This window comes from Silurus meridionalis, chromosome 17 (assembly GCF_014805685.1).
Source record: "Silurus meridionalis isolate SWU-2019-XX chromosome 17, ASM1480568v1, whole genome shotgun sequence".
NCBI lineage: Eukaryota > Metazoa > Chordata > Actinopteri > Siluriformes > Siluridae > Silurus > Silurus meridionalis.
The window spans coordinates 28,873,666-28,896,165 of record NC_060900.1 but is presented as its reverse complement, the minus strand read 5'-3'; the positions used below and the strand labels follow the sequence as shown (position 1 = coordinate 28,896,165).

The 22,500-nt window shown below is 41.3% G+C and overlaps 2 protein-coding genes across 4 annotated transcripts in view; both read right to left on the bottom strand.

Annotated features, from left to right (window-relative positions):
- si:ch73-61d6.3 (occludin) overlaps positions 1-9,927 on the bottom strand; it is a 28,530-nt gene extending 18,603 nt beyond the window's left edge. Inside the window, exons 1-2 of one of the 3 annotated variants that reach the window (XM_046870240.1) lie at positions 9,693-9,927; positions 846-1,621 (exon numbers count right to left, since the gene is read on the bottom strand). In XM_046870240.1, the coding sequence (XP_046726196.1) occupies positions 846-1,610 (765 nt within the window). In that variant the 5' untranslated portion in view covers positions 1,611-1,621; positions 9,693-9,927. The remainder of the gene's footprint in view (positions 1-845; positions 1,622-9,692) is intronic. The other 2 variants (XM_046870241.1, XM_046870239.1) reach the window with 2 other exon arrangements.
- Positions 9,928-14,906: 4,979 nt separating this feature from the next.
- Positions 14,907-22,500, bottom strand: part of kcnn1b (potassium intermediate/small conductance calcium-activated channel, subfamily N, member 1b) — a 74,918-nt gene continuing 67,324 nt past the window's right edge. The window contains 2 exon segments of the mRNA XM_046871689.1: positions 14,907-15,363; positions 19,461-19,530. Coding sequence (XP_046727645.1) covers positions 15,061-15,363; positions 19,461-19,530 — 373 coding nt within the window. The 3' untranslated portion in view covers positions 14,907-15,060.

The window sequence follows — 22,500 nt, the reverse complement described above, 5'->3', positions numbered from 1 at the left end:
CATCAGACACACCAAACCGCACGTTTACGTTCTGCCAATCGACCTCTGTTTCTCTCTGATGACCTCCGCTGCTGCTCAACATGTAGAATCGCTGAAAAACAGCTGATGCAGTCCAACTTCAGCCAACGGTGCGGAACAAAACTCACTTTACATCCCCCAATGGCCGTCTGTGGGCCTGGTGTATCCTGGGCTTTAAGTTCTTATCATTCTTTCTTAATCTCGTCTTATATATTTAATTGGTTAAATATGATGCTGTATTTGGAGAGAGAATGAGAATACGTTTTTGGAACTGTATAGCGAGTCTTCAACCAGCTGTAGTGTAGGCTACAAGTCTGCTAACAAGAGACTTTTATTCAATAAATATTTAATTGAATTTCTGTATCATGTCTTATTTATTAATTATTATATGTTTTTAGATGAAGAGGGAAAAAAGAAAATCAGCCACAAATATCTGCATCATATATCAGCCATCGGCTGCCCTGATTTATAAATATCGCCATTGGCCAGAGAAAAACTCGTATCAGTCGACCTTTAATTGGAATTATATTTATATATGCATTTTAATTTCTTATATTCAAAATGGTCTCTTATCTTTATATTGTTCTACTCGAGAAAACTCTGGCTAGCACTACACACAAGTGGTTTTATTTATGTGAGTGTAAAGCTCAGAAAGTTCTCAGCTGCAAAACTCGATTCTGAACACCAGGAAATTTAGTCCCATAAACACTGATGTATTTATTAATTATTAATTTAATTATCTTTTAAAGTCGGGACAATCCTGTTAGCTGGAAGTCGGCATTAACACGGTTCGAGTCAGTGACAGGGTGAAGCCGTTGGTGTTTTACCTCCTGAGGATCCACATAGCAGTAGTGATAGAGGTACTGGTTGTAGACAGGGAATCCTCCGCCCATTCCCGTCACGCTGTTCCCATACAGGCTCTGACACATCATCAGCATGGGGTTGTAAAGTGCATTAGCAGTGCTCTGAGCCATGGGGTTCACCCCTACAATGTACACAATACTGATGATGCCCTCTAGCACAGCTAGGATGATGGAGGACACCAGCACCACCAGGTAAAACTTCCTGCTCCGGATGGTCCGTGTTTTGGAGAAGGTAGCCACGAAGATGGCCAGCGCCACGATGAAGTTGATGGCAGCCATGGCAATCATGGCGGTTTTGGCAGAATAAGGGCTCACGTAGTTGTAGCCACTGTAGTACCCGGATCCGTAATTATTAGATCCGTAATAGCTAGAGCCGTAGCTGCCCATGCCGTACCCAGACCCGATGGGGTATCCGCCTCCGTATCCGCCTCCGTATCCGCTTCCGTATCCAAACCCATACTGCATGTCCCAGACCAGGGTCGATGCGACGCAGGCGAAGATCCCGAGACACAACACCACTATGGCACCTTCCATGATCTTGACGATTCCAGGAGGAGAGGTCCACTTGTAGAAATGTTGTGGCACTTCCTCTCCAACATAGTACGACCCAGGAGGAGGGGGGTAGGGGTCAAACTCACTCTGAGGGGGGAGGAAACTGCCCTGGGGTCTGTAAGCATTTGACGGAGGGCTGTACATGGGGGGGCTGTCGTACGATTGTTTTTCAAACATCGTAAACACACCTGTGAAAAATAAAAATAAAAAAATAAACAAACAAATCAATCATTAAAACAATAAATCAAACCCTTATTCCTAATCAAGAGAGTGAATTAATTTCATTTATGTCTGCATCAAAATTAACTTGTGTTCTAGATACTTTACCTACATGTTTCTTTAAACAGATAATTACAGAAGTACTTGAACCTGTTCTAAAAATATTTTTTTCCATTAGCACTGATTATGTACAGAAATCTTTCAATCTGCATTTGTTACTGTAACGCTTTACTGTCTGGGTGTTGGAGTAAGTGCAGAAATAAGCTTCAGTTAGTTCAGAATGCAGCAGCAAGAGTCCTCACTAGATCTAGAACATATGAGCACATCAGCCCTGTTTTAATCATCTACACTGCTCCCAATTACATCTCACACTGATTATAAAATACTACTACTGACGTATAAAGCACTTAACGCTCTCACGCTGCAGTATCTGAGTGAACTTCTGTACCAGTATGATCCTCCACGCCTACTTAGATCAAAAGGTGCAGGCTATTTGTTGGTACCTCAAATAATGAAGACTCCAGCAGGGGGCAGATGTTTCTCTTATAAACCCCACAGTTATGGAACAACCTTCCAATCAGTGTTCGGGACTCAGACACAGTCTCAGTGTTCAAGTCGAGGCTGAACACATATTTATTTAGTGGAGTCTTTAGTCAGTAGGTGTTTGTGAGGTAAAGGAGCAGATCTGGAGGGATCATGGATATGGAGTGTTTGGTGAACTGGGATATTTGGATGCTGTCGTCTCCTCACTCTCACACGTTCACTCAGGTTTGTTGATGGTGGTGTGGTGGGTCGTCTCTTATCCCAGAGATCCTCATGTCTGTGTTTAATTCTGCTTCTCCATTTTAGTTCTGCTGCTACAGTGAATCTTGTTCCTACTTTCACCCTGATCACACTGTACAGTGTCTTTACCTTTTATACCACAATAATCCATATTCTTTCTCTCTCTCTCTCTCTCTCTCTCTCTCTAATAGTTTCCCCAGAATTCAACCAAGTAACAGTGGATGCAGATTAAAGTTTAACCACTTTACAAAAAACATAACCAACATGTGACTTTTATTCCTAAATGGGAATAGAGTTCCCCTGAACGCACCTGAGATCTGGAATAATTAGCTCGACTATATTACCAAACATGTTCTTAAACCCACTCCAAACACCGCACAGCCTAAAAACTCGATTTTCTTCTTTATTATTTATTAGAATTATTATTTTCTGTAAGCAGTTAAAAAGCTGAGAAAGTATCTAATACAGTGGTCCCCCGCTTATCGACTTTAATCCGTTCCTTAAAACCGGTCGAAATGTGAAAAGGTCGAAGAGCGAATGTAATTATCCCATAAGAAATAATGGAAAACCATTTAATCCGTTCCCGACCTCCACTGATAGCCATTTATTAACAATTTTTTGCCCTGTTTTTAGCAGCATTAATACTTATTAACACAGGTACATAAATAATACTGTATATAATTGTTATGCAGCGTAATGAGCGGAGGCACAGTTCCCTTTGGTTTAACGAAAACACGGAGAGTTTAACACACACACACACACACACACACACACACACACACACACACACACACACACACACACGGCAGTCCATAGAATCCCGACGAACGAGAGAGAGATATCCGTGGTACGCCCTGGAGGGACGAGGTCCACGGGCGAACGCACGGGAGGAAAAGGTAACCCGGGGTGCTGTGGAGAACGCGTGGAGTCCGGAAAGGAAGAAACGCATAGGAATACGTGTGACAGGGAAACACAGACAAACATGCAGCAAACACCTTCACATACCAACAATAACCGACAAGGAGTGTGGATGAATGAGGGGTTTATATAGGAGCTGGGGATGAGTGAATAATGAGCCCCAGGTGTGCATTGTTGAAGCCGGGGGCTTCAGGGAAAGCGGAGGTTTTGACAGCCACCGAAGGGGCGTGGCAGGTGGATTTCTGACAATAATACAGAAAAAAGTATAAATTAAAAACATTACAAAAGTAACAAAAAAAAATGCTCCACGTGGGTCGGTGTAAAAAAAGGTCGATAAGGTCGTTCAGCGGGTGCAAATTTCAGTCAAAAATCTGTTCGCTGTTAAAAGGTGGATGTCCGAGCCGGTCGATAAGCGGGGGACCACTGTATATATATATATATACACATGCAAATTTATAACATTAAAAATAATCAAATACTTGTATTTTTCTGTGGTGTCGACATTTCCATGGAATCTAAATGCAGACCTCACCTTTGGCTTGATATAAAATGTCTCTTTAAAAAATATATGAACATTCATTTTTTCACCACAACAAAAAAATCCCAAAACTCATCCCACTCAATCCCAAACTCGTCATATCAAATCAATCAAAGAAATTACATAAACATTTGACTGAATTATTTAAGATAAGAAAGTAGTTAATTAATCCCGAATAAAATTCAATTTTTCAAACGGATCAACAGAATAAAACAAGTTTCTTAAAGGGGTATAAATATTACAGTCCAGCAAAACATCTTCAATGGACTTTGGATTTTAACAAGATGAGCCTGAAGGAAATTCTTTTGCCAGAGACTGTAAAACAAAACAAAAGCAAGAAAAGAAGAGAAAAAAAAAAAGAATGGACCCAAAATACATATAAATGAAATATAATTGAAGAATAAATTATAAATTCAATATAAACAAATGTATTTAGAAACACAAAGTGCTGAGGAACTAAGAACATACTGTACATATGAAATTGCACATGGTGTGGAATGCACTTGGTTTGTTGGTATAAAATTGCAATGCTAACAATATCATGACATGGTGTGTGTGTGTGTGTGTGTGTGTGTGTGTGTGTGTGTGTGTGTGTGTGTGTGTGTGCGTGTGTGTGTGTAATAAAAAAGTATTCCTAGTCACAAATCTTTGCTGGTTTCTGAGCTTAAAACTCCCAACACCTGAGTTCTGAGCTCTATGATGAATGTGTACTGTACAGGTCAGTGTGTTTATGTTGTTATATTAAAGCAGTGACTGAACACTGAGGCTGAACTCTCTGACATCTTCACGGTCTGGACTGAACAGCATGTTTATAGTTTAGTACACTCTGACTTTTGGACTCGACTGTAGTAACAGAGATAAACGTAGATCCCACGCTGGTCTGGGTGTGAGGTAACGGGAGACGGAGACGGCCGTACCAGCTCTCGCTTAGACTCTGGGTTTCTACACACAGTCAGTGTTTGTGTCCTGGGCGGTGGGGGGACTCCCTCAAAATAGCCCATTGTCCACCTCCAGGATGAAAAGAGCGAATTGTGCTCTTTGTAGGTTTTTCTGACATCAGAGGAAACACACACTACTCTGAAAACATATTTTGTTTTATCGGCGCTGCAGAGAGCAGTTTTACACTGAGTTTTAAACACACCTCTAAAACTTTCTGGAATGTTTAGATAAATTCGGATTCACCGCATCCATCACACGACAAACAGACATGATACTAAAGCCTCTAAAAATCATTAAAGAACTCAACAAATCTGTATTTAAACAAAGACAACAAATCAGATGCATCACAGGACAGTCCTGGTGGGTGTGGCCTAATATTCCAATAATCCAGGAGATACCTGACCAACCTCAAGCCCCGCCCACTTTTAATAACCAATTTTATCGCAGCTCAAAGCTTCTGATTTCTTACGTTTCTGCTTCACTGTTAGTGAATGTGTAGAATTGTTATCTTTAATCATTTTCATCTCCAATCAATGTTTATTCGGTTCTACTCTCACCAATATTACTATTACTGATACAGCTGCATTACTGAGATGTTTCGTTAATAAAACAGCTGGATTACTGATAAAACTGGAATACCCATGCAGCTGGAATACTGATATAAACAGAATACCAATATAAACAGTATACTGATGCACATGGAATACAGATACAGCTGGAATTCTGATGCAGCTGGAATACAGATACAGCTGGAATTCTGATGCAGCTGGAATACAGATACAGCTGGAATTCTGATGCAGCTGGAATACAGATACAGCTGGAATTCTGATGCAGCTGGAATACAGATACAGCTGGAATTTTGATGCAGCTGGAATACAGATACAGCTGGAATTCTGATGCAGCTGGAATACAGATACAGCTGGAATTCTGATGCAGCTGGAATACAGATCCAGCTGGAATACAGATCCAGCTGGAATTCTGATGCAGCTGGAATACAGATACAGCTGGAATTCTGATGCAGCTGGAATACAGATACAGCTGGAATACAGATCCAGCTGGAATTCTGATGCAGCTGGAATACAGATACAGCTGTATTTCCCTCTACATAAATAAACCCAGTTAAACTAATCCAGTTCTGATGTGTGTTAATAAAAGCTGCCACACAGAGAACGTTCCGGACGAATAAACCCGTCTTACACCAGTTTATCTCGGTTCTGATTAAACATGACGCACAGAGAGCAGGTTTATCAGCCGGTTTCAGTGACAGAGTTGTGTTCATGGTGTTGTGTCTGGTGGTGAGAAGGTTGTAATGCGTTAGGTATAAAGAGCTGAAATTCCACTGGACCTCGACTCCAGAGGGGGTTCAATTTCACTGCTCAGAAAAAAAGGAACAGATTCACAAAGAACTCCTGAATGAAGCAGACAAACTGGAGGGAGGTGTCCTGAGAACATGAGAACGAACACACACACACACACGCACACACACACACACGCACACACACACACACACACACACACACACACACACACGCACACACACACACACACACACACACACACACACACACACACACACACACACACGGTTACCATGGAAACCATACTCAGTCAAAGTGACTTTCTGCTACAACAAAAGCGAAGGACTTTGCAGCGACTCGGTCTGCATTCCTGCGTCGGCCGAGCACGGAGGCAGGAGTTATTACAGCGACGCAATGATCCATAAAACATTCATCTTCTCATAAAGCACAGAGTTACAACAGGTCTGCCTTCTCCATCCAACATCATAAGGTGAGGAAACTAAACTTGGTGGTGTTGAATGCAATGTTGGGAAAAAGTCGGCCAGTCAGAACTCTGCGATAACAAACCAATCAGAAACAAATTGTGCTGAAGATCTGAAAAGAAAAACACAAGGTGATCCAGACAACCTCAAAAAACCTGTCCAACAGTAAACAAGTTCAGACCCAGAAGTTTTCCTGGGGAACACCTTAAATCCTATCTTCTCTGTTGACCTCCAGGGTAGAGGAGTGCCAATACTTTACTCCGAGCAGCACAGGGACTATAATCAGCCTTTGTACACCTGTATAAAGGTGATACTGATAACACACTAAACACCTAAAGAGTGTAAACACACAGTGCGACACTGAACCAACAACTGACCTTCCACATTTTTATATTAAATTTTATTTTATATTTATGTATAAAAATAAGCAGGAAGTGTAGAGTAATAATAATAATCATCTATAAACTTCAACACACGTCACTGTGAGTTCCAACAACCTGCACGTGTAATTAACTCACACGTTACTGCACAATAAAACACCACAATTTATTCCACGTTCACATGAGAGACGTAAAGAGAGAGACGTGTAGAGACTTCTAGAGAGAAAGATGTGTAAAGAGAGACGTGTAGAGAGAAAAACGTGTAGAGAGATACATGTAAAGAGAAAGACGTGTAAAGAGAGAACTGTATAGAGATTGAGAGACGTGTAAAGAAAGAGAGAGACGTGTAAAGAGAGACATGTAGAGAAAAACATGTAGAGGGACGTGTAGAGACTTCTAGAGAGAAAGATGTGTAAAGAGAGACGTGTAGAGAGAAACATGTAGGGAGACGTCAAGGCTCTTCTCTGTTCTGGCACCGAGGTGGTGGAATGAACTTCCCCTAGATGTCTGTACAGCAGAGTCCCTGACTATCTTCAGGCGACGACTGAAGATCTTCATCTTCCTGAAATACCTAAATTAGCACTTTTCATGCTTGTAGAATTCAAGAGTTATAGTTATATTAAGTTTATAATCTTGTGTACAGTGTAGATTTATTCATTACTAGAGACTCAAAGTACTGCTAAATGCCACAAATGTAAATGAGACGTGTAAAGACTTCTAGAGAGAAAAATGTGTAAAAAGAGACGTATACAGAGAGACGTGTAGAGAGAAAAACATGTAAAGAGAGATACGTGTAGAGAGAGATACGTGTAGAGAGAGAAATATGTGTGAAGATAGACGTGTAAAGAGACGTGTGGAGAGAGACGTGTAAAGAGATGTGTAAAGACAGATGTTAAGAGAGAGACGTGTAAAGAGACATGTGGAGAGAGACGTGTAAAGAAAAAGACGTGAAAAGAGACACGTGGAGAGAGACGTGTAAAGAGAGACACGTAAAGAAAGAGATGTGTAAAGAGACGTGGAGAGAGGCACGTAAAGAGAGAGCTGTGTAAAGAGAGACATGTAAAGACAGATGTGTAGAGAGAGACGTGTAAAGAGACATGTGGAGAGAGGTGTGTAAAGAGAGAGATGTGTAAAGAGAGACGTGTAAAGAGAGACGTGTAAAGAGACATGTGGAGAGAGGCACGTAAAGAGAGAGCTGTGTAAAGAGAGACATGTAAAGACAGATGTGTAAAGAGAGACGTGTAAAGAGACATGTGGAGAGAGGTGTGTAAAAGAGATGTAAAGAGAGACATGTAAAGAGAGACGTAAAGAGAGACGTGTAAAGAGACATGTGGAGAGGTGTGTAAAGAGAGGTGTGTAAGAGAGAGACGTGTAAGAGAGACGTGTAAAGAGAGACGTGTAAAGAGAGACGTGTAAAGAGACATGTGGAGAGAGGTGTGTAAAGAGAGAGGTGTGTAAAGAGAGAGACGTGTAAAGAGAGACGTAAAGAGAGACGTGTAAAGAGACATGTGGAGAGAGGTGTAAAGAGAGAGACGTAAAGAGATGTGTAAAGAGACATGTGGAGAGGTGTGTAAAGAGAGAGACGTGTAAAGAGAGACGTGTAAAGAGAGACGCGTAAAGAGACATGTAAAGACAGATGTGTAGAGAGGCGTGTAAAGAGAGAGACGTGTAAAGAGACATGTGGAGAGAGGTGTGTAAAGAGAGAGACGTGTAAAGAGAGACGTGTAAAGAGACATGTGGAGAGAGGTGTGTTAAGAGAGAGACGTGTAAAGAGACATGTGGAGAGAGGTGTGTAAAGAGAGAGACGTGTAAAGAGAGACGTGTAAAGAGAGACGTAAAGAGACATGTGGAGAGAGACGTGTAAAGAGAGACGTGTAAAGAGACATGTGGAGAGAGGTGTGTAAAGAGAGAGACGTGTAAAGAGAGACGTGTAAAGAGAGACGCGTAAAGAGACATGTGGAGAGAGGTGTGTAAAGAGACATGTGGAGAGAGGTGTGTAAAGAGAGAGACGGTAAAGAGAGACGTGTAAAGAGACATGTGGAGAGAGGCACGTAAAGAGAGATGTGTAAAGAGAGGTGTGTAAAAGAGATGTAAAGAGACATGTGGAGAGAGGTGTGTAAAGAGAGACGTAAAGAGAGACGTGTAAAGAGAGACGTGTAAAGAGACATGTGGAGAGAGGTGTGTAAAGAGAGGAGAGTGTGCTCTAATACAATAAAAATGATGATGGTGTATACACACACACACACACACACACACACACACACACACCTGATTACACAATACAGTATTTCATTATTAATTATTTAATTAACATATTAAATTGTTTGATCTGAAAGTCGCTTCACTTCAAAAGGCACAAAACTAAAACACGCGACATAAACACCATAAACACCAGCAGCAACAACAAAGACAGTGATTTCACACACACACACACACACACACACACACACACACACACACACACACACACACAGCTCACGCCTAATTCGGTGTTATAATAATAATAATAATAATAATAATAATAATAATAATAAAGGTTGAAAGTGACTTTTTCTAATAAAACTTTTTGTATTGAAGTGAAATATAAAATAATAAACTGTTGTGTTACAGTAAACACTGAAAGGTGCGCGTGCGTGTGTGTTTGTGTGAGAGAGAAAGAGAAAGAGAGAGAGGTAACCGCAGTACACCTGTCTCTGTCTCACCTGTCTCTGTCTCACCTGTCTCTGTCTCACCCAAGTCTCCTGTCCGGGTTCGGTTTTATTTCTCTCCTGTGTCTCCTGTGTCTCGGTTTCAGCTCTTAAAGATCAAACACACGGATTTGTCCCCGGACTGTTCCACACACACATTCACACACACTCACACACAGCGCACCGAGTCCCGCTATCCCTCACACACTCTCTCTCTCACACACACACACACACACACACACACACACACACACACACACACACACACACACACACACACACACACACACACCACTCAGGCGGCGGATTCTGCAGATCAAAAGGGCGCCGCCCTGGTGCCCTATGCAGGGATCACGCTGAATAATCCACTCTCTGATTGAGACACAACCCACGAGTGAGCACTCAGTAATGTCTCTGCGCGGCTGTGTTTCAAATCCCACATCACTTGCTCTCACTACACACTACTCACTATTATAATAAGTGTTTAGTGAGATTGAATTATATTTATATGATTTATATGATATTAATTAGTTTAAATCATAATTAGTGTATTTTAAAATATAGTGAGATTTGAAACACGACCCTCGAACAATAATCCCACATCCTAAAAATAATGTACAGTATATACAAATAGAGTTTATGTTACAGAGCGCGTTTTCATTGGACAGATCTGGCAGGAAGCGGAAACAGGAAGTGTTGCCATGGCAACGGATAAATCCTTTTACTTATTACTATTAAACATTATACATTTCATTTAAAGTGTAAATGTGGAGTGTTGAAGCAGGAGTAAGATTATAAACAAGATCTCTGTCATAAAGCAGCTTCACGGAAATAAACAGATTAAAGATATAAATGTATATTTATAAATGTACCCAGATTAGTCAACAAGAAAAACCCATTCAACAACTTCAAATGAATCACCATCACCTGGAAACTACAGGCTAGATGATCATTTCTATCAGTTATAACCGTTTTTATAATATAGAAGGAATTTAAACAACAAATAAACAAATAAAATAACACGAAACTCAGACGTGCACAGGGTTGCAGTGAGAAAAAGCAGGAGAGCGCCCCCTCTGCTGGCCATGCGCATTATTGCAGGTACACATACATACATACATACATACATACATACATACATACACACATACATACATACATACATACATACATACATACATACATACATACACATATAATAATATAATTTATAATTTATGTATTTACACACACACACACACACACACACACACACACACACACACACACACTCATAAACTGAACCTTTTGACACTTTATCATAACCTCAACCCTCTCATGCTCCTCTTCAATTAGTAATCACTCGCTGCTGCTGAGGATTTTCTCCACATTGACAATCTGGAGATCCATGAAGATGGATTTGGACTGTAATGAATATAAACAGTTCTGCTACAATGGTTCAGGACTGCAATCACCTTGAACAGTTTCACACTCGAGTCTCCATAAGTGAGCAGGTAAAAACCTCAGAGAGAAAGAAAGAGCGAGAGAGAGAGAGAGAGAGAGAGAGAGAGAGAGAGAGAGAGAGAGAGAGAGAGAGAGAAGGGTAGGGGATAAGAGAGAGAGAGAGAGAGAGAGAGAGAGAGAGAGAGAGGAGAGAGAGAGAGAGAGAGAAGGGTAGGGGATAAGAGAGAGAGAGAGAGAGGAGAGAGAGAGAGAGAGAGAGAGGGAGAGGGAGAGGAAGAGAGAGGTAGGGGGATGAGAGAGAGGTTGGGGGATGAGAGGGGGGGGGGAGAGATGAGGTTGCTTTAGAGTCTGGTTCCTCTTGAGGTTTTTTCTTCATGCAGAAGTTTTTTCCCCTCAGCAGTGTCTCTCTGACTTTCTCATTAGGTATGAAGTTATAGAGAGTTTCTGTAAATCTGCTGAGGAAAAAGGAGTTGCACTGAGACATGAATGTTCTGGATTTGAGTCTGGAGACGATCGATCACAGATTCACAGATTCACAGATTTTTAAACCATTTTGAAGAATCCATGTGGATTTTTGTTTAACAGCCCAGAAACACCTCAAACAGCATCACACCTCTAATTATAATACATCATTAAAATGTCATGAATATGTAATTAGGGCACGCCTGTTTTTTATTGTTGTTTTTAAGATTTATGATCACACTCTTAATATCACCCAAATCAGGATGGGGTCCCATTTTGAGTTTGGTTCCTCTCAAGGTTTCTTCTTCATACCATCTCACTTAGATGAGAAATTAAGATTCTATCTCACTTAGATGATATGAGGAAGAAACCTCGAGAGAAACCAAACTCAAAGTCTGGAGAGCATCGGGGCATATTCAAGTTTACCCTCTAGAAATAAGCATGAACTTGAATAAGCCCCGATGCTCTCCAGTCTTTCCTCCTCTTCCTCACCATATTATTAAAGGTGTACTGTGTTATTCCTGATTAGCCACATTAGCTCATAGGTAGTTACACGACTAGCTCACATTAATCGTGTGAATAGAATCTTAATTTGCATTCTCATTTACATTTAATTAATGAACCACTGCCAATGTGTATACAATAATGTTACCATGACAACCAACATCTGTGTATTGCTAGTTAGCGAGCGAGTTTAGCACACAGGTGGTGTGGATTAAAGACACAAAGCTCTTCTTTAATAAACTGCCTGCAATTAGTTCCAGTTGTAGAGTTCTTTTAATGACATCACAAATTAAGGTGAGATGAAGCTCCGCCCCTGAGAAGCGTACAGGACATGATACAGACTGGGAGTCAGTAAAGAGGACTGGTTCTGGATTAGTGGATTTATTTCTTTATATTGGAGCCCAGCATCATGTTCATCTGCTACAGGTTGGTCAACAAGGCCGAAGACACACAGTAAAGGCAGTTTGCTTCTTCTTCTCTTTTCTTTTTTTTCTTTTTTAAAACCCGTACAAAAAAAAAAAACAAATCACATATTTTTAGTCTCAGATACAGAGCTGGGAATCTAATCGCTTTTAATTTCATGTGATCTATGATGATTAGTCTCTTCTTCTTAGTGGTTTTTTGGTCTTTGATCTAAGGAATGCATGAATTCAACTATGCTGCCACTCTGTAGGAATTCTTCTTCTTATTATTATTCTTATTATACTTATTCTCCTCTACAAGCTATAAAAATCCTAGATAAATCATAAAAAAGGAATCTTTTTTCTTAAAAAAAAATAAAAATCAAGGAAGAGAAAAGGAAGAAATGAACCTAAAGCCGTCCCGTAGCTCAGCTCCGTCGAGCCTCTGACGCGTTTCCACCACCACCGTCCAGGCGCTCGGCCACGAGGACCTTTGGAAGCTCTGTGTTCAATGTTTCTGTTTATACTAAACACCTACACATCATCATCATCATCATCAGTGTCAGAACATCCTGCCGCTGAGGTCCTGCAGCGCTGATCATCAGATAAACGATAAAATCACGATATTTACAAACAGGTTCCCAATAAATCCCAGAATTCCCTTCACCGGCATGAGCGTGATGATGGTGGTGGTCACAAATCCCTCAGATGATTCGGATCAGATTCTAAATCTGACACCATTTTACACTTTACTTCAGAATTTAATTCTTTCATTTTCTTTTTGATTGAAAAAAACATTCAATACTTTGAAAGAGTGAAAATTTGGTCAGTAAATAAGCTAGCTTGTATGTTAGCATGATTAGCGTTAATGTCGAATAACGTATGAATGATAACATTCCCCCTAAGATAACCAGTTAGCTAACTGCTCGCAATGTCGCTCAGATCAGTCACAATATCAGGGTTAGAATTTTACATTTTTCCTTCAGTTTAAAGCAGACGAACTTGTCGGAATCGGTTACCACGGCAATCTGTTCTTCACTAATGTTAGCTAAACTCAGAGGTTGTTGATCAGTTTTACACGGAAGTGCAGAAAAATCATTCACATGGAATGATAGATGAATTTGCCAAAATCTATAGAAATAAATCTTTAGAGTTTAGATTTGATAAATAACTAGCGCGAGCATTAATCTGCGAGCTTCATTAACTATACAGGTAAAATGAAGGATTAACCCATTCTAGCTGGTTAGCAACATGCTGAAAGGAGAGCAAACTAGCGATACATAACTAGCTTAATAAATTGCTAAGATGCTAGCTACTACTATTACATAAACAGAAGGATAGCTAGCCAGGATTTGAACGTACTAGCTAAGACAATATTTATTTTTTAAATCACAAACATGGCGTGTTGATTTGTTAAGATGCTAACGCTGTAGCACGCAGTTCCACCACGATCACCACGTCACACACACAAACCTTCAGAAAACCTCGTCTCTTTTACTACAATAATATCGTGATAATATCGTAATCCAACATCAAACTACCGTCAAATAATAACCACATCAGCAAATAACTTCAAAATGAAGAACTGGTTTTGGGCACTTGTGTACTTCTGAGAGAGAGAGAGAGAGAGAGAGAGAGAGAGAGAGAGAGAGAGAGAGAGTGAGAGAGAGAGAGGGGGGGGAGTGAGTGAGAGAGAGAGAGGAGGAGAGAGATAGAGAGGGGGATGAGAGAGAGAGAGAGAGAGAGAGAGAAAGAGAGATTAAAAAGAAAGATTAAAGCGTCTGTATGCACACAATGATTTGTCCCTTATTTTTCTGGCCCTGACACTTTTACCCAGCATGCTTTGCAGTAAAGGAAACAGACAGTGTGTGCAGACGGGTGTGTAGTGTGACGTCTGGCTCTGCGTCTGCGAGGACCAGGTGCTGCTCGGTGTGTTTGGGTTCAGGACTGTGAGAGTGTCTTCGTCTTCTAACATTTAAATGCTGCAAACTTTCTAATCATTTTCACATTTTTGGGCGTTTTTTTTTTTTTATTTGCTCAGGTTCAGAGCTCCCAAAGGCCCCATCCCCTGGCCCACCCTGCCCTCCCTGGCCCCCCTCCTACTCACACCTTGCCCTGCCCCAACCCGCCCCAAAACTAATCACTCAGTCCAGCATCACTCCATCATGTACTCCTCCGCCGATGTCCTTCATCATTAGAAAAGACGACATTTCCTCAACCAGCAGTGTGTATTAGTTAGTGTGTGTATGTGTGTGTAAGTGTGTGTATGAGTGTATGAGTGTGTGAGTGTGTGTGTGTGTCCATCCCCCCACCCCCCACACACCCTGGATCCAGTCCGTAAACTATACAAGGGCTTTTACAAAAAAGCTAACTTTAAACAGCCATACAATGGCTAAACGTAAACCATATGTCTACCATGAACTGTTAACTCATTACCTTATTTTTATTTCTTTTTTCTTCTTTTTTTCGTGTCAGTGTGTTAAAGTCTTTGGAGTCTTTTTTTCCTTGAGCCGTGTTAGTCGGAGAAGCACACGCGTGTCTATAGTGTGTGTGTGAGTGTGTGCGTGTGTGTGTTAGCCGCTGTCGGAGGACGTATGAGGAGCGGTGGACGGAGACCTCCGGCGGCGCACCGATGCCGAGCTGGAGTGTGAGGAGTGTGAGGAGTGTGAGGAGTGTGTGGAGTGTGTGGAATGGTGGATGAAGCTGTCCAGCAGGTGGCGCTGCTGCTGCGTTATGGCTCGGTTCAGCAGCTCAGGCAGCGACTGGACGCTCAGAGCGATGGAGTCCAGCTTCTCCTCCAAATGACCGATCCGCTTATCCAACTCCTCACTGCGCTCCTGCAGCTCCGACACCAGGTCATACATCACATTCTGTGTCTGTACACACACACACACACACACACACACACACACACACACACATAGAGGTAAAAGTGTAAAACTGCTACACACACCCACACACTCCAGCATGCACACACATTATGAACATACACACACCCCAACATGCACACACACTATACACATATTCACAATACTCACACACAACATGTACGCATACACGCACACACTATACACATACACGCATACACACACACACACACACACACGCAAACACACCCATACACACATTCACACCAACAAGCACACACTATACACATATTCAAAACCCACACACCATGTACACACTATGCACATACATGCATACCCACAACACACACACACATACCATGTATGCACACACACACACACACACACACACACACACACACACACACACACACACACACACACACCATGTATGCATACATGCACACACTATATACATACACTCATACATGCAACACACAAATACACTATGTATGCACACATACACACAATATACACATACACACAACACACAACACACACAAGCATACACATACCATGTACGAATACATGCACGCACACACACACACACACACACACACACACACACACACACACACACACACACACACACACCATGTGCATACATGAACACACTATACACATACATGCATACACACACATAAACACAACATGTACGCATACATGCATACACATTATGAACATACACACAAACACACCTATACACACACTTACACCAACATGCACAACACACCCACACAACACATACACACACATGCACAAACTATCCACATACACACAACACACACCATGTACGCACGTGAACACACTATACACATACACGCACACACACACACACATACACACACACACAGACACACACACACACACACACACACACACACTATGAACGCACACACACAACACACACTATGTACGAACACATGCACACACTATACACATACACGCATACACGCATACACACACACACACAGACACACACACACACACACACACACACACACTATGAACGCACACACACAACACACACCATGTACGCATCGTGAACACACTATACACATACACGCATACACACACACACACACACACACACACACACACACACACACACACACACACTATGAACGCACACACAACACACACACACACACAGCGTGTGCATGTGTTTGTACATGCACACATTATACACACAGGCATACACAAAACACTCAACACACACCATGTACGAACACATGCACAAACACACACACACAATGTGTGCATGTGTTTGTGCATGCACACTATACACACACGCATACACAAACACACACATACACACCATGTACACACACACTATACACATACAAACAACACACACACCATGTACACATACACACAACACACACCATGTATGCATACATGAACACACTATACACATACACTCATACACACAACACACAAACAAACACCATGTAAGCACACATGCACACACTATACACATAAACAACACACAACACACACAAGCATACACACACCATGTACGAATACATGCTTACACTATACACATCCACACATACACACATGCACGCACACACACCATGAATGCACACATGCACACCATATACAGCTATATGCATACACACGCACACACACACACACACACACACACACACACACACACACACACACACACACACTATGTACGCATACATGAACACACTATACACATACATGCATACACACACACACCATATGTACGCATACATGCACACATTATGAACATACACACAAACACAACCATACACACACTCACACCAACATGCACACACACTATACACATACACACAACACACACACACACACACACACACAGACACACACACACACACACACACCATGTATGCATACGTGCACACACTATACACACACGCATACACACACACACACATACACACACACACACACACACACACACACACACACACACACACACACACACTATGTATGCATACATGAACACACTATACATACACGCACACACACACACAGACACACACACACAGACACACACACACACCATGTAATACATGCTTACACTATACACATGCACGCATACACACACACACACACACACACACACACACACACACACACACACACACTATGTACGCATACATGAACACACTATACACATACATGCATACACACACACCATGTACGCATACATGCACACACATTATGAACATACACACAAACACAACCATACACACTCACACCAACATGCACACACACTATACACATACACACAACACACCACCCACACACACAGACACACACACACACACACACACACCATGTATGCATACGTGCACACACTATACACATACACGCACACACACACACACACACACACACATACTCACACACACACACACACACACACACACACACTATGTATGCATACATGAACACACTATACACCTACACAACACACACGAACACACACAAGCATACACACACCATGTACGAATACATGCTTACACTATACACATGCACGCATACACACACACACACACACACACACACACACACACACACACACACACACACACACTGCTGCCTCTGGGTGAAATTATACATAAACATGGTATTTGCTTCCATTGCTATGCTGATGATACACAGCTGTATATTTCAGCAAGGCCAGATGAGAGAGATCAGCTTAACAATGTTGAGGAGTGTGTAAAGGACATTAGACAGTGGATGCTTGATAACCACGCCTACTTAGATCAAAAGGTGCAGGCTATTTGTTGGTACCTCAAATAATGAAGACTCCAGCAGGGGGCAGATGTTTCTCTTATAAACCCCACAGTTATGGAACAACCTTCCAATCAGTGTTCGGGACTCAGACACAGTCTCAGTGTTCAAGTCGAGGCTGAACACATATTTATTTAGTGGAGTCTTTAGTCAGTAGGTGTTTGTGAGGTAAAGGAGCAGATCTGGAGGGATCATGGATATCGAGTGTTTGGTGAACTGGGATATTTGGATGCTGTCGTCTCCTCACTCTCACACGTTCACTCAGGTTTGTTGATGGTGGTGTGGTGGGTCGTCTCTTATCCCAGAGATCCTCATGTCAGTGTTTCCTTCTGCTTCTCCCTCTTAGTTCTGCTGCTATAGCAAGTCTTACCAGAGTCCAAACTGCACAGTGACCTTAATTTTATAAAAAAATAAGGACGTAATAATCGTATTAATGCTCCTGAGGTTCCAGTGATCACTGTTCCTGCTCCTTTCCCCTCCTCAAAACTTCCCACTTCGTCCTGGTCTGCCTCTGGATGATGTTCTCTTTGATTGGAGGCGACTCTGTGCAGTTGGAGATGTTTTTCATCTACAGCCTGGAGAGCCATGAAATTCCGGAGTAAGAACAGCAGTTTGGAGGATTTGGACTGTAGTTAATGTCAACAGTCTGCTACACTGACTCAGGACTACAGTTTGCTCTGATCTCCATCACTGCACCTCAACATCATTTATCTGTAATAAATGAACATTCAGTGGAACCCAGATGAGGATGAGGTTCCCTCTTGAGTCTGGTTCCTCTCAAGGTTTCTTTCTTCTGCATCTCAGGGAGTTTTTCCTTTACCACAGACTCCACCGGCTTGTTCATCAGGGACAAACTTACACTTATAAAGAACATCTTCATTTTTATCTCCACATTATCTGTGTAAAGCTGCTCTGAGACAATGTTCATTGTTAAAAGTGCAAAACAAATAAACATGAATTGAACTGAATATGCATATTCTATACACAACACACACACACACACACCATGTACACAATATTCACACACTATACACATACACACAACACACACACACCATGTACACAATATTCACACACTATACACATACACACAACACACACAGCATGTACAGACACATGTACACACTATACACATTACACACCCATACACACCCCATGTACACAATATTCACACACTATACACATACACACAACACACACCATGTACACAATATTCACACACTATACACATACACACAACACACACACAAACAGTGCAACAACACAGTACACACCTTGGCTAGGTCGACGAGTGTGTTGGCCTGATCGTTCAGTTTTCTCTGTTCCATCTTCACACTGCGCAGTCTGATCACAGAGACACGCAGAAATCACAGACAAACAGACAGACAGACAGACAGACAGACAGACGGAAGCGTTGAGGAGAAAGAGAGTAAGAGGTTAATAAGAGGAGGAAAGACAGAAAAGGTAGAAGAGTACAAATACATGAAAGAAAGAGAGAAAAACACAGAGAGGGAGAGAGAGAAAGAGAGAGAGAGAGACGGAGAGACAGACGGATAAAAGGTGAAAAAGGAGAGAAAAACAAAAAGATAAAGAGAAGGACGTCAGGTAGGTTGTTCACTATAGATGAAGTGAGACATGCAGACGTTCTCAGATCAGACATGCAAAACTCATTCAGCCACAGGAAGTGAAAACGGGGACGAGGACACGCCGTTAGCGCATTCAGACGTCCACCAGAATCACACCGTTCCCCAAATATCATTTTTATCTCATTTACTGTGATTAGCGATCTCGTTCTCAGCAGAGCACAGAAACAGTGGCAGCTTCTTACAGGAAACCTGATAAGTAACAATGTAAACAGCTAGCCGCTACGCTACAGAAACACACGGCTTTATCAGTCACGGATATTATAATATAAATGTTTCAACTTATTATTCGTATTTATTATATATTTTTGTAACACTTTCTATACTAATAGTTACTAATAGAGCTATTTTGATTAATAAACTAATTTCCTTTTATATTATTTCCTTATATATTATTTAATACATGTATTGTCTCATATTGTCTGTTTTGTCTTGTATAGTATAAGTTAAATGTGTTATTTATGGCCAACATACCTGATTCTCGTTCTGATCCTAAACGTCTCATTCTTATCTTTATTAATAATAGTACTGATATTGCCCATGAAGTTTATGCTTATATTTAGTGATCTGTTGGAAACTCAGTTATTAGTGAAGAAACACTAGATTTTGAGGAGTTTAAAGCAGCTGTATTTATTCAGAAAAATAAAAAATAGAAAATACTAAAACCGAAAATCTGGGACACCAAATAAATTGTCCACTAGACAGCGCTACAGCATTGATTCTCAGCATGTTAGCTTTAAAAGCTGCCACTTTGTAAAAAAAACAAAAAACAAAAAACAAGATTTGCACATTGGGGAATTACGAGCAGGAAATACACGTTGATAAGAAAAGGACGCCTGAATGTCACTACATCAGCGCTCGATCTGCTGAAAGCTCCAAAAGCTGCCATTCACGTTCCAATGGCAGTCGTCATGCTAACCGGGAACGCATGCATGTTTGGTTTGACCTTTTCACCTGCGAGAACCGAAACAATGCATGGCCAGCGATGGAGAACATGCTCGCTGCTCTTTCAGTGTTTTAAAGGTTAATGACCACCGTTTACAATCAAACTAAACAAAGCCCTGTGATTGCTACCGCTTTTTACACACACACACACACACACACACACACACACACACACACACACACTGATGAACTGATAGGGAGAGAAAATAAATGATCCGAATGGAACGATCGCATTAACGATGACTGATGTGCTGCTGATAAAAAGTTAGCTTTAGCCTCGTAGCCTTGTCAGAACACTTAATGAAGGCGGAGGAAAAAGTGAACAGCAGACGGAGAGAGAGTTCGCTTTTCCTCTGGAGGAAACCACAAACAAAACCCGGAAAATCCTGTGTGGAAAAGGGCACAGGGAAAGAGACTAAAAATGACTGTCCCCCAGTCTCGAGTCCACGCCCGAGAGACGATCTAATCAACGCTCACACGAAACACGTCTGACCTTCCATTCTGTAAAGATTACGTTTACACGCTACTGAGTATCCGCACAGATTCTTATCTTGAGCTTAAAATAAATTATGGGCTGAATAGAGCTTACATACACATTGTATGAACAAAGCTAGCATAAAGTAATGCTAGCAACATCGCCATAACTTTACACAACAGGAGCTAGCGTAGCACTGCAGTGACACTGCTAGCAATACATTATTTTATTCTCCTTAAAGATTATTTACCTTTTTTTTATATATATATATATATATAATTTATATATAGATATATATTAGTGCCGTGCTGTCAGAGCCTGCAAGTCCTCCTCCACTGCCTAAACACTTACTTCTTCTTCTTCTTCTTCTTCTTCTTTCGCCTGCTCACAGTTTTTTTTCACAGTATGTTTTTTTCCATGAATAAGTATTATATTTTTCCCAATAGTCCATTATCTTCATCTCAAAGAGTTTCTCTCGGTTATGTCACTTCTAGGAGCGTATGTTTATACCTTTATGTCTTTGTTCATTGGGATTCTTGCTTTAGTGATGACATTCATCCTCACTGTATGAGATTCTGTTCTACTGCACTTCTCTATAATACTGATGGTTTCTGTAGACGTGGCGTCACAGTGATGATTAAGAGGTGGATTGATTCTGGTAGAACATCATTGAAGGTTTGGGGGTGTGAACAGCAATAAAAATATCACTTTAAATCCACATGAATATATTTGAGATTGTGCAGTTTGCTACAGATGCGGCTTGCGAGCTCTGATTTGTGTCGTTCTCTGACCATCCAGTCAAAGGACATGAAAATGCTGACGTGATTGGACGCCTGCTAGAGGGCCTCTGATTTGTACGTTTCAAGGTACAGGGATTATAAACTGCAGGGCGCCTGCAGGGTTCATTGTGAGGTCCTTACGCAGTTCCCTGTGTCCCCTAAAACACCTGACGGATCATGAACTTACACTTGGCTATGCTGCTGTATCTGAGAGAAACACTATAAAATGAGAAGAAAATATTGGGACTAATATAATACATGTTTATGGACAAAAATATATTAAAATGTAATTCAGTGATTTTGATTTTAGGCAGAATTTAGGCACAGAGAAGCGCTTGCTGACCCTCACGACCGCAGACTGATATATATATAAAACATTTTCACTTCTTGTATTATTTTGCAGATGAGCCCTCAATTTTGGGGGAAAAGCCAAAATTGCTTCTGTTTGTCTCTGCACCCAAACCTCCATACT